This window comes from Carcharodon carcharias, chromosome 25 (genome assembly GCF_017639515.1).
Source record: "Carcharodon carcharias isolate sCarCar2 chromosome 25, sCarCar2.pri, whole genome shotgun sequence".
Classification (NCBI taxonomy): Eukaryota; Metazoa; Chordata; class Chondrichthyes; order Lamniformes; family Lamnidae; genus Carcharodon; species Carcharodon carcharias.
In genome coordinates, this window is record NC_054491.1 from 46,268,653 (window position 1) to 46,282,978 (window position 14,326).

Consider the following 14,326-nt stretch of genomic DNA (forward strand, 5'->3'; position numbering starts at 1 on the left):
TAAAGGATCAGGTTACACACTTGTTTCGGGGTGACTGAGTTGGTACAGAGACAGAGAACATCAGTAAATCGTTGTTAGAATAAACACATGCTGTTTATTTACTAAAGGAACATAGCAGCTAACTTAAAGGCTCACAACTCAAACTCTGCCTTTTCTCCCTTCAGTCTCTAATTCAAAATAATAGCGCTACTTTGTCATTGGATATCCAGATCATGTGAGTTCCATTACAACATTTGTCTTAAAGGTATATTACACATCAGATTACTACAGCAAGTGATATCTCTGTAATCTGTCACCCCTGGTTAAGGGTGATAGTTACCTGACCGTTTACTTGATGATCCATACCACCTTGCAACTTAATTCTTGATGGTTGGATGTCTACTGCTTTGAACCATTCCAAATGGTCAGCCAGTACTGTAACGTAAGCTCCAGTGTCAAGTTTGAACTCAGTTTTAAACCCTAAAAGTCTTGATCGCGATTCTTTATTTCCCGTAGGAAGTCTGTAATCTCATTTCTTTCCTTATTCCCAATTTCTTCAATTATCTGTGTTTCATAGGTCGCTTTCTTGCTTTAATGAAGTGCTTGAAGTATCTTTCCATATTGGAAACGCTCTTTCCCTGTTTGGCAACCTTGCTGCTTTTTAACACTGCAGCATGGGCACCTCAAGATGGCTGCTGTAGGGTTTTGCCCATTTTAGGGGACTTTTGAGTGGGTACAACTGCTGCCTTCAGGCCTGTGAAACCAAATAGACTCATCTAAAGCCTCAGCATTCGGACAGGTTATAGCCCGATTTTGCATCCTAAGATTGACCTGGCTAACATATTGGACTGCTTAATCAAGTGTTAGATCGTCTTTTGTCTGTAAAATTCCTGGCAGTTTTTCGGAGTGGACTTTGATGACAAGGCAGTCATGATTAAGCTCATCTTTCAATACACCACATCTGCAACGACTGGCTAACCTGAGAGAAATAAATCGATGGATTGCCTTGGCCTGGGGGACCTCTGAATCATCCTCACTTGATTACAAGGTTCTGTTTTGATCTGAAATATACATTGAACACTTTTAGGACAGTTTTGATGTCTGCGAAGGTCCCTTCTACCCCCTGTCTCAGGAGGAAATTGTTGGCAACAGGCCCCATTGTATAGAGGAATGAACTAACCTGGTGATTCTGCTCTTCGGCATTCAAACCCAATGCTGCGCGATAGCTTAGGGAGTGTTTATTCCACATCTCCCAACATTGGCCTCTGTGTGGACCATCACGGTTCTTGAACGGCTGCAGAAGGGACAGTGGCTGCTTGGCTGGTGCTGACATCGCTGCTGATTCTCAGTGCACCTCTCACCAAGGTAAGACTCCTGAATCTTCCTCTGAAGAATTCTTCTTCTTATTTCTCCCTGTGGGTGTTCTGTTGATTACATTAATTCATTGTTAGATTGGTGTCACCACTGGTCTGACTCAAATAAGTTCCTTCAAAGCTACTTCATTTGCATTATATACAAGATTAGCTATTAGGTAAGTGCATTACTCTTTCATACAGGCTGTTCCATCTTTCTAACAGAGTATTTAGCACATGACTGCTGATGCCACTGTTACATCAAGATGCATATCAACAGCTCATTACCATAACTATTAACCCATTATGCTACAAAAGGGAGGAAGAGGAGAGCACTCCTCAGAATGTCCTTCTCACCAGGAGGCTTCAGGAAGCAGCTGCACTAACCCTACCTCTGACAGGACAGTGCTCGTGTAGGGACTCTGTATAACATTGGGCATATTGTTGACAGGTGGGTAAGGGACTCCCACTTCTTTAATGAGGAATGCAGGAGAGTGTGGTAATCTGATGTGTAGTATGCCTTTAAGAAGAACATTATAATGAAAGATCACATGATCTTTGTATCCAATAGAAGAGAAGCGCAGGCTACCTCAGTACTCAATAGTTAGAGTCTGTAGTATAGAGACAGGGTTGGAGTTGAAAGCACACATGTAGCTGCTGAGTACCTGTGTAAATCTACAGAATGTGTTCCACCTAAGAGTGGTCTGTTGATCAACTCTACCAATAGTAGCGACTCGGCCACCCCACAACAAGAGTGCAACCCAGATTCAAAAGTCCCAACAAACTGGTGACCAGGATCCAACAAACTGGCAATGAGGAAAAAGTGAGGAAAAAGCTAAGATACAATCAACAGGCTTTGAGAATAAGACAAGTTAATAAAATAAATCAAGAGAAACGAAAATCAGGCTGTACCTCACAGGATTGTAAGTAGAATTTCCTTCCTAAGCATTGAAGCAATCCCCTCAGAATGCCACCACTCAGAAGAATTGACCCATTTGATCCAGCCATGGACGATTGGTCTCGTTATATTGAATGCCTCGCATTCTTTTTCCAAGCGAGCAACATTGCAGAGGAAGAGAAGAGGCGAGCGATCTCTTATCCACGTGTGCAAGTAAAACCTATGGCTTGATTAAGTCTGATGGCACCTGGTGCCCCAGATTCGAAAAGTTTTGAGGAATTGGTGGACCTCATAATTGGTCATTACCAGCCAAAGCCCTCGGTAACAACCCAACTGTTCAAATTTAACTCAAGAAATAGAGCCACGGGGGGAGACAGTTGCTTGTTATGTGGCAAGTTTGAAACAGATAACAGAACATTGCGAGCTTGGTACACCTTTAAATGAAATGCTCGGAGATTGTTTAGTGTGCAGTGTGAATGAGGACATGATTCAGAAGAGATTACCGCCTGAAAGCAATTTGGATTTTAAGAAGGCGCTGGAGATGCCACCGGCCGTGGAAAGTGCAGTAAGGGATTTGAAAACCATACAGGGAGCGCAAAATGGCACCGACCTCCGCATTGGGCAGGAAGGCCCAGCTGAAAAGGATGCGAAAATGCAAGACTCTGCCAAGAAATGGGAAACAGACACCACTAGCAGAAAAATAAAAAGAAATGACTTAGCAGCGAAAACAAGGAATAATTGCAACAGGGGTGGAAACAGACAACCTTATAATGATTGGAAGTTTAAAAAAAATTGAGTATTTTTATTGTCATCAAACGGACACAATGAGACAGTGCAAGGAAAGAATCAGACAGACTTTCAAAGGAAAAAACCCCATGAGATCGGTAATGCAGAAGAGCCTGAAGTAACAGATTCAGATATTTATTCATTATTTAATTTGAAGGTTGCAAAGACAGAACCAGTACATGTAACAGTGAAGATAAATGACAGGCCTATTAGAATGGAAGTGGACAAAGGAGCTTCCACCACTGTGATTGGTGAAGACACCTTCAAATATCTGAATAATGTTGAACATAAATTAAATTTAGAAGAAACCGATGCCAAATTAAAAACTTACATAGGAGAAAACATCCAAGTCAAAGGCACGAGCAGAGTTCATTACAGGAGCCAATCGGTAAAACTACCCTCGATGGTGGTAGCAGGCAAGTTCCTCCAAAGCAAAGGAAGCCATTGTTGATTGAACTCCACAGTGCCCATCCGAGAATTTCCTGAATGAAGATTATCTATGGTGGCCTGGGATGGATGGAGAAATAGAGAGATTCGTGAAGAATTGTGTGAGTGTCAGCAATTGCATGTTACCTTCAACAGCTCTGTTATACCCTTGGGAATGGTCAGGAAGGCCATGGGTGTGGTTACACAGTGACTAGGTGGGACCTTTCATGGGAACAATGGGCAGAATTTTCTGCCTGTCGGGTGGGTAGGCCCGACCCAATCCCAATCTCCGGTGGGCAGGGAGCCGATCCCTGCCAGAGAAGCAGGCCCCACCAGCATTTTACGTGGGTGGGCCTTTCCCAGCGTGATGTCCAGTGAGAAGCGCTATGTGCTCCCTGTGCGGGGGGTGGGGGGGGAGGGATTCCCCAGGAGCGAGAGTGTGCTCTTTCACACATGCACATGACAGAGCCCACATCTCCCTGAAGCTAAGTGCAGCCTCAGGGAGATCGCTTCCACTTTGAAAAAGATTAAAAATAGAAAAAAAATCCCAACATGTCCCCCCCCAAGAGACAATGTCACATGAGTTGGGACATGTTCATAATCTACAGAATAACTTTATTAAACTTTTTAAAACCCTGTACAAAACCTCATCCCGCCGGTGGATGAGGTTTCATGTTTTCTCTATTCCCCACAGGGGCTCCTGGCCGACCCACTAACCTTAAGGTTGGACGGGCAGGTCCTTTAATTGTTTCAACGATCCCGTCAATGGCCTCAATTGGCCATTGACAGGTCGGTGGTAGGACAGTGATCTCGCTGCGCCCCCACCTTCCTGAAAATTTAAATGGGGGGGGGTGACATCAGGGGTTTCCCCAACATCATCCCCCATCATTTTGCACATCAGCTAGCGGGCCACCCTCCCCTGCCCACCGACAGCAAAATTCTGCCCAATGTTTCTGCTCATTTTTGATGCCCACTGGAAATGGATGGACATATATGAGGTGAAGTCACCAACGCCTTCTGCTACATTTAAGCTACATCAAAGCTCTGCCATTCACAAACTGCCAGAAGTGGTCGGATCTGATAACAGTATTTACGAGTGCTGAGTTTCAAAGGTTTATCAGCCTCAACGGCATCACTCGAAAAAACTTCACCGTACCACCCCCTCCTCAAACGGACTGGCCGAAAGTGCAATTCAAACATTCAAGGCTGGCATGAAGAAATTAACTGGAGATTCCATAGCAACCAAGCTAGCACACCTTCTTTTCCATTATAGGACCACACCTCACACAACAACAGGTGTCACAGCTGCAGAGTTATTGATGAAACACTGTCTCAGGATGAGATTGAGCTTAATAATGCCAAATTTAAGAGGGAGGGGGAAAGAGTCAGGGAAGTCAAAAAACTAGACATGACTGGCATAGTCGTGACAGGGAGTTTACCATAGGAGAGATGGTATATGTGAAGAATTTTGGAGGAGGACCAAAGTGGTTATTTGGTGCAGTAAATGCAGTAACTGGATCTCTTTCTTACCACATGAAGGTGGAAGACTGAGTCATATGGAGACACGTGGATCATAAAGGGAGGAGAGAAACAAACCACCAAGAAATGATCCACCAGTGTTCATGATCGAGTCAATGTTTCCTGTTGAGAGAACTCAACTGAGTACAGACGCGTCTGAAGGGCCAGCCAGGACCACTTGGTTCCAGATCTCATTACACCTTAGTTCAAACATGGACAAAAGAGCTGAACTCATGAGGTGAGTGTGACTGCCCTTGACATCAAGCATTTAACTGAGTATCGTATCACGGACCTTTCACAAATCAAAGTCAATAGGAATCGAGGGAAAACTCTCCGCTGGTTGGAATCGTACCCAGCACAAAGGAAGATGAAAGCAAAATACTGCAGATGCTGGAAATCTGAAATAAAAACAAAGTGCAGGAAAATCTCAGCAAGTCTGGAAACATCTGTGGAGAGAAAAACAGGGTTAACATTTCGAGTCCAAAATGACTCTTCTTTGAAGCATCAGTGACCTTTCTTCCATCATAAGGTCAGAAGTGGGGATGTTCGGTGATCCACAGTATTCAGTACCATTTGCAATTGCACAGATATTGAAGCAGCCTGTACATGCTGCAAGACCTGGGCAATATTCAGGCTCAGGATGATAGCAACATTAATGCTAAACTTTTTCCAACAACAATTACCCCTTGATGTTGAACAGCACTACCATCACAGAATCCACTGGAATCAACACCCTGGTGATCACCATTGACCAGAAACATAACTGGACCAATCACAATGAAACCAAACAGACCACCCGGCATCGAACTAGACACTGGAAACGACAACGGCAATCTCAGCCCTGTCAACCCTGTAAAGTCCTCCTCACTAACATCTGGGGGCAAGTGCCAAAATTGGGAGAGCTGTCTCACAGACTAGTCAAGCAACAGCCTGACATAGTCATTCTCACGGAATCATACCTTGCAGACAATGTCCCAGACACCACCATCACCATCCCTGGGTATGTCCTGTCCCACCGGTAGGACAGACCCAGCAGAGGTGGGGGCACAGTGGTTTAGAGTCGGGAATGAGTTGCCCGGGGAGTCCTCAACATCGACTCCAGACGCCATGAAATCTCATGGCATCAGGTCAAGCATGGGCAAGGAAACCTCCTGATTACCATGTACTGCCCTCCCTCAGCTGATGAATCAGTGCTCTTCCATGTTAAACACCACTTGAAGGAAGCACTGAGGGTGGCAAGGGTTCAGAATGTACTCTGGGTGGGAGACTTCAATGTCCATCACTAAGAGTGGCTCAGTAGCACCACTACTGACCGAGCTGGTTGAGTCCTAAAGGACATAGCTGCTAGACCGGGTCTGCAGCAGGTGGGGAGGGAACCAAGAGGGAAAAACATACTTGACCTCATCCTCACCAACCTGCCTGTCCCAGCTGCATCTGCACCCTTACAGTATCGGTAGGAGTGACCACCGCACAGTCATTGTGGAGATAAAGTCCTGTCTTCACATTGAGGATACCCTCCTTCATGTTGTGTGGCACTACCACTGTGCTAAATGGGATAGATTTCGAACAGATCTAGCAACTCAAGGCTGGGCATCCATGAGGTGCTGTGGGCCATCAGCAGCAGCAGAATTGTACTCGAACACAATATGTAACCTCATGGCCCAGCATATCCCCCACTCTACCATTACCATCAAGCCCGGGGATCAACCCTGGTTCACTGAAGAGTGCAGGAGGGCATGCCAGGAGCAGCACCAGGCACACCTAAAAATGAGGTGTCAACCTGGTGAAGCTATAACACAGGACTATTTGTGTGTCAAACAGCATGAGCAGCAAGTGATAGACAGAGCTAAGTGATCCCACAACCAACGGGTCAGATCTAAGCTCTGCAGTCCTGCCACATCCTTTCATGAATGGTGGCGGACAATTAAACAACTCACTGGAGGAGGAGGCTCCACAAATATCCCCATCCTCAATGATGGGGGAGTCCAGCACAGCAGTACAAAAGATAAGGCTGAAGCATTTGCTACAATCTTCAGCCAGAAGTGCCGAGTGGATGATCCATCTCAGCCTCTACCGGAGATCCCCAACATCACAGATGCCAGTCTTCAGCCAATTCGATTCACTCTACATGGTATCAAGAAATGGCTGAAGGCACTGGATACTGCAAAGGCTATGGGCCCTGACAATATTCCAGCAACAGTACTGAAGATGTGTGCTCCAGAACTTGCTGTGCCCCTAGCCAATGCTGTTCCAGTACAGCTACAACACTGGCATCTACCCAGTAATGTGGAAAAGTGCCCAGGTATGTCCTGTACACAAAAAGCAGGACAAATTCAACCCAGCCAATTACTGCCCCGTCAGTCTACTCTCAATCATCAGTAAAGAAATGGAAGGGATCATCAACAGTGCTATCAAGCGACACTTGCTTAGCAATAACCTGCTCACTGATGCCCAGTTTGTATTCTGCCAGGTTCACTCAGCTCCTGACCTCATTACAGCCTTGGTTCAAACAAGGACAAAAGAGCTGAACTCCTGAGGTGAGGTGAGAGCGACTGTCCTTGACATCAAGGCAGCATTTGACCGAGTGTGACATCAAGGAGCCCTAGCAAAACTGGAGTCAATGGGAGTCAGGGGGAAAACTCTCCGCTGGCTGGAGTCATACCTAGCACAAAGGAAGATGGTTGTGGTTGTTGGAGGTCAGTTATCTCAGCTCCAGGACATCAGTGCAGGAGTTTCTCAGGGTAGTGCCCTAGGCCCAACCATCTTCCTCTGCTTCATCAATGACCTTCCTTCCATCATAAGGTCAGGGGTGCTGAGTTCGTGACTCCTCAGATGCTGAAGCAGTCCATGTCCAAATGCAACAAAAACTGGACAGTATCCAAGCTTGGGCTGACAAGTGGCAAGTAACATTCGCAACACACAAGTGTCAGGCAATGAGAACCTCCAACAAGAGAGAATCTAACCATTGCCCCTTGATGTTCAATGGCATTACCATCACTGAATCCCCCACTATCAACATCCTGGGGGTTACCATTGACCAGAAACTGAACTGGACTAGCCATATAAAGACTGTGGCTACAAGAACAGGTCAGAGGCTAGGAATCGTGTGACGAATAACTTACAGAATCACACAGTGCAGAAGAAGCCCTTCGGCCCATTGAGTCTGCACCGACATGTGAGAAACACCTGACCTACCTACCTAATCCCATTTACCAGCACTTGGCCCATAGCCCTGAATGTTATGACGTGCCAAATGCTCATCCAGGTACTTTTTAAAGGATGTGAGGCAACCCGCCTCCACCACCCTCCCAGGCAGCGCATTCCAGACTGTCACCACCCTCTGGGTAAAAAAGTTTTTCCTCACATCCCCCCTAAACCCCCTACCCCTCACCTTGAACTTATGTCCCCTTGTGACTGACCCTTCAACTAAGGGGAACAGCTGCTCCCTATCCACCCTGTCCATGCCCCTCATAATCTTGTACACCTTGATCAGGTCGCCCCTCAGTCTTCTCTGCTCCAACGAAAACAACCCAAGTCTATCCAACCTCTCTTCATAACTTAAATGTTTCATCCCAGGCAACATCCTGGTGAATCTCCTCTGCACCCCCACCAGTGCAATCACATCCCTCCTATAATGTGGCGACCAGAACTGCACACAGTACTCCATTAATTCACCTCCTGACTCCCCAAAGCCTGTCCACCATCTACAAGGCACAAGTCAGGAGCGTGATGGAATACTCCTCACTTGCCTATACAACAGTCAAGAAGCTTTACACCATCCAGGACAAAGCAACCTGCTTGATTGGCACCACGTCCACAAACATTCACTCCCTCCTGATGCACAGTACCATCTACAAGATGCACTGCAGGAACTCACCAAGGCTCCTTAGACAGCACCTTCCAAACCCATTACCATTACCATCTAGAAGGCATGGGCTGCAGATAGATGGGGACATCACCACCTGGAAGTTCCCCTCCAAGTCACTCACCATTCTGACTTGGGAATATATCATCATTCCTTCACTGTCACCGAGTCAAAATCATGGAACCCCTTCCTAACAGCACTGTGAGTGTACCTACACCACATAGATTGCAGCAGTTCAAGAAGGCAGCTCACCACCACCTTCTCAAGGACAACTAGGTATGGGCAATAAATGCTGGCCCAGCCAGCGAAGCCCAAATCCCATAAATGAATTAAAAAAACATCCATACTGTGGCTACAGGGAAAGTCAGAGGCAGATATTCGGTGGGGAGTATCTCACCTACTGATTCTCCAAAGCTTGTTCACCATCTGCAAGGCATCAGTCAGGAGTGTGATGGAATATTCTCAATGTGCCTGGATGAGTGCAGCTTCACGGATGAGTGGAGTTCGACACCATCCAAGACAAAGTAGCCTGTTTGATTGACACCCCATCCACCACCTTAAACATTCACTACCTCTGTCATTGTCTGTTCCATCTACAAGATGCCCTGTAGCAACTAGACAAGACTCCTTCAACAGCACCTTCCCAACCCACAACATCTACCAAGAATGACAAGGGCAGCAGACACATGGGAGCACTACCACCTGCAAGTTCCCCTCCAAGTTACACACCATCCTGCCTTGGAAATATATCACCGTTTCTTCACTGTCGCTGGGTCAAAATCCTAGAACTCCCTCCCTAACAGCACTGTGGGTGTACCTACACCACATGGGCAGCAGCGGCTCAAGAGGCACCTTTTGAAGGGATGGGCAATAAAAACTCTATAAAACCAGGGAGGATTTGGGCACATTCACTTTAGGGACTGTGTATAAGGACAGTTGGCAGTGGGACACAGTGAAGCGACTCTGTACACACATTAACTTTTTAGGTCAAAAACAGAATTACCTGGAAAAACTCAGCAGGTCTGGCAGCATCGGCGGAGAAGAAAAGAGTTGACGTTTCGAGTCCTCATGACCCTTCGACAGAACTTGCGTTCGAGTCCAAGAAAGAGTTGAAATATAAGCTGGTTTAAGGTGTGTGTGTGGGGGGCGGAGAGATAGAGAGACAAAGAGGTGGAGCGGGGGGGGCGGGGGTGTGGTTGTAGGGACAAACAAGCAGTGATAGAAGCAGCTCATCAAAAGATGTCAACGACAATAGTACAATAGAACACATAGGTGTTAAAATTAAAGTTGGTGATATTATCTAAACGAATGTGCTAATTAAGAATGGATGGTAGGGCACTCAAGGTATAGCTCTAGTGGGGGTTTTTTTTTATATAATGGAAATAGGTGGGAAAAGGAAAATCTTTATAATTTATTGGAAAAAAAAGGGAAGGGGGAAACAGAAAGGGGGTGGGGATGGGGGAGGGAGCTTACGACCTTAACTTTTTAGGTAATTATTTATACTTTCTAAACACCTGTTTAGTGTTTTTCTTTTCCCAGATCCCTGTTATTTTGGCTGTGATGTGAAATTGTTTGGCTATTGTCAAGGTTAATGGATATTTTCCAGAGATTACAGACTTTCAGGTGCTGTTATCAGATCACTTTTTATTTTTCATTAACAGGAGCACCTGTAGAAGTATCAGGCAGAGTGGTCAGGTGCTAACCCATTCAGCAGACTAACTTATGAGCTAGACTGTCTGATCTACCATATCTTCTTATGGTTCAGTCTGAATTGACTCACATTACTGAAATAAATGTTGCAGATTAACCTCTTGAGTACTGTATTTCTTCTGAATCTACATATTTGTTAACTGCCAAAAGTGAATTTTCAAATTCAAAGTGAGTTGTAATGTAGATGTGTTACATAAAATAGTCTTTGATAGCGTTATGGGCTGGACATATTTGCATATTTAAATTTTTGAGAACACTTTTGCTAAACAAAGGACACTGGCCTAAGCAGCGACTGTGTTGCATTTCTGAAGGAGACAAGCTGCAAGCACGGAGTCTATGGACCTCCCAGAGACAGTGGCTAAGGTAAGCCCAGTTTTAAACCAGAGAGAGGTCATGTGACCCAGCTTTTGGGTGTCAAAATATACTGAATTTGAACTAACAATTAGAGAGACTGCCAGACGAGCAACAACGTTACTCTTTCTCTGAAACCTCTCCCATGAAAGCTGAGCTGTTTCTGGTTTGAAAATCCATCACCAGAGCCTCATTGCTGCAAACTGAGAGTTCTTAAAGAAAGATTCCAAATCAACGCCTCTCAATCCAAGACAAAGAACGACGATTGTTCCAGTGAGAAACCCAAGTTTCAGCAGCTACTGCAGAAAGTGACTGGTCAGGTGTAAACAAGCACTCAGACAACCTGCACCGAGTTCTTTCTCCTTACTTTAATTTCATTTGGCTAAGTTTTAAGATACTTATGAACATATGAAATAGGAGCAGAGGTAGGCTACTTGGTCCTTGGAGCCTGGGCTGACAAGTAACATTCATGCCACACAAGTATCAGGCAGTGACCATCTCCACCAAGAGAGAATCCAACCATCGCCCCTTGACATTCAATGGCATTACCACTGCTGAATCCCCCACTATCAACATCCTAGGAGTTACCCAGAAACTGAACTGGACTAGCCATATAAATACTGTGGCTACAAGAACAGGTCAGAGGCTGGGAATCCTGTGGTGAGTAACTCACCTCCTGGCTCCCCAAAGTCTGTCCGTCAACTACAAGGCACAAGTCAGGAGTGTGATGGAATAGCCCCCACTTGCCTGGATGAGTGCAGCTCCCACAGCACTCAATAAGGTGGACACCATCCAGGACAAAGCAGTCCGCTTGATTGGCACCACATGCACAAACAGTCAATCCCTCCACCACCAACACATTGTAGCAGCAGTGTGTACCATCTACAAGATGCACTGTAGGGACTCACCAAGGCTCCTTCAACAGCACCTTCCAAACCCGCAGCTGCTACCTATCTAGAAGGACAAGGGCAGTAGATAAATGGGAACACCACCACCTGGAAGTTTCCCTCCAAGCCACTCACCATCCTGACTTTGTCACTGGGCCAAAATCCTGGAACCCCCTCCCTAACGGTGTACCTACAGCACATGGACTGCAGCGGTTCAAGAAGGCAGCTCACCACCACCTTCTCAAGGGCAACTAGGGATGGGCAATAAATGCTGGCCCAGCCAGCAAAGCCCACACCCCATGAATGACTTTTTTTTTAAAGTATACCTAGATCCCTCTGTATCTCAGAGCTCTGCAATCTCTCACCATTTACACAATACGCTTTTTTTTATTCTTTCTACCAAAATGAATAATTTCACATTTTCCCACATTATATCCATTTGCCAGATTTTTGCCCACCTACTTAACCTGTCTACATCCCTTAGTAGCATCCTTATGTCCTCTTCACATCTTACTGCCGTCAGCCACAGCAGCAATATGATAATGACCAAATAAGTGATGTTTGTGGAGGAACCCAGGGGAGAACTCACTGCTCCTCTTTGAATTCATGGCCATGGGATTGGTTGCAGCCACTGAGAGACTGGGCACAGTTTCAGTTTAACATCTCTTTTGAAAAGACAGCCTATCCACAGTGCCATGCTCCCTGAATACTGCACTCAAGTGTCATCCTGGTCTATATGATCGAGGCTCTGGAGTGAAATTTAACCTTCTGGCTCAGAGATGAACCACAACTAACCTAATGAGTGCATTTTTAATGTCACATTGGCAGGACAGACCCAGCAGAGGTGGGGGCGCAGTGGTATACAGTCGGGAATGAGTTGCCCTGGGAGTTCACAACAATGACTCCAGACCGCATGAAGTCTCATGGCAACAGGTTAAACATGGGCAAGGAAGTCTCCTGATGATTATCATGTACCGCCCTCCCTCAGCTGATGAATCAGTGCTCCTCCATGTTGAACACCATTTGGAGAAAGCACTGAGGGTGGCAAGGACGCAGAATGTACTCTGGGTGGGAGACTTCAATATCCATCACCAAGACTGGCTCAGTAACACGACTACTGACCGAGACCTAAAGGACATAGCTGCTAGACTGGGTCTGTGGCAGGTAGTGAGGGAACCAACAAAAGGGAAAAACGTATTTGACCTCATCCTCACCAACCTGCCTGCCGCAGATGCATCTGTCCCTGACAGTATCGGTAGGAATGGCCACCGCACAGTGATTGTGGAGACAAAGTCCTATCTTCACATTGAGGATACCCTCCATTGTGTTGTGTGGCACTACCACTGTGCTAAATGGGATAGATTTCGAACAAATCTAGCAGCACAAGACTGGACAACCATGAGGTGCTGTGGGCCATCAGCGGCAGCAGAATTGTACTCGAACACAATCTGTAACCTCATGACCCGGCATATCCCCCACTCTACCATTACCATCAAGCCAGGGGATCAACCCTGGTTCAATGAAGAGTGCAGGAGTGCATGCCAGGAGCAGCACCAGGCATTCCTAAAAATGAGGTGTCAACCTGGTGAAGCTATAACACAGGACTACTTGTGTGCCAAACAGCATAAGCAGCAAGTGATAGACAGAGCTAAGTGATCCCACAACCAATAGATCAGATCTAAGCTCTGCAGTCCTGCCACATCCAGTCGTGAATGGTGGTGGACAATTGAACAACTCACTGGAGGAGGACGCTCCATAAATATCCCCATCCTCAATGATTTGGGAGTCCAGCCCAGCAGTGCCAAAAGATAAGGCTGAAGCATTTGCTACTATCTTCAGCCAGAAGTGCCGAGTGGATGATCCATCTCAGCCTCCTCTGGAGGTCCCCAGGGTCACAGATGCCAGTCTTCAGCCAATTCGATTCACTCTCTGTGATATCAAGAAACAGCTGAAGGCACTGGATATTGCAAAGGCTATGGGCCCTGACAATATTCCAGCAATAGTGCTGAAGATTTGTGCTCCAGAACTTGCCATGCCCCTAGCCAAGCTGTTCCAGTACAGCTACAACACTGGCATCTACCCAGTAATGTGGAAAATTGCCCAGGTATGTCCTGTACACAAAAAGCAGGACAAATTCAACCCAGCCAGTTACTGCCCCATCAGTCTACTCTCGATCATCAGTAAAGTAATGGAAGGGACCATCAATAGTGCTATCAAGAGGCACTTGCTTAACAATAACCTGCTCACTGATGCGCAGTTTGGGTTCCGCCAGGGCCACTCAGCTCCTGACCTCATTACAGCCTTGGTTCAAACATGGACAAAAGAGCTGAACTCCTGAGGTGAGGTGAGAGTGACTGCCCTTAACATCAAGGCAGCATTTGACTGAGTGTGACATCAAGGAGCCCTAGCAAAACTGGAGTCAATGGGGATCGGGGTAAAACTCTCCACTGGTTGGAATCGTACCTAGCACAAAGGAAGATGGTTGTGGTTGTTGGAGGTCAATCATCTCAGCTTCAGGATGTCACTGCAGGAGTTCCTTAGGATAATGCCCTAG

The 14,326-nt window shown here is 46.2% G+C and overlaps 1 protein-coding gene across 1 annotated transcript in view; it reads left to right on the forward strand.

Moving 5' to 3' along the window:
• The first annotated feature begins 2,713 nt into the window (after positions 1-2,713).
• Positions 2,714-14,326, forward strand: part of endou (endonuclease, polyU-specific) — a 164,631-nt gene continuing 153,018 nt past the window's right edge. Inside the window, exons 1-2 of the mRNA XM_041174297.1 lie at positions 2,714-2,794; positions 11,038-11,200. Coding sequence (XP_041030231.1) covers positions 2,714-2,794; positions 11,038-11,200 — 244 coding nt within the window. The remainder of the gene's footprint in view (positions 2,795-11,037; positions 11,201-14,326) is intronic.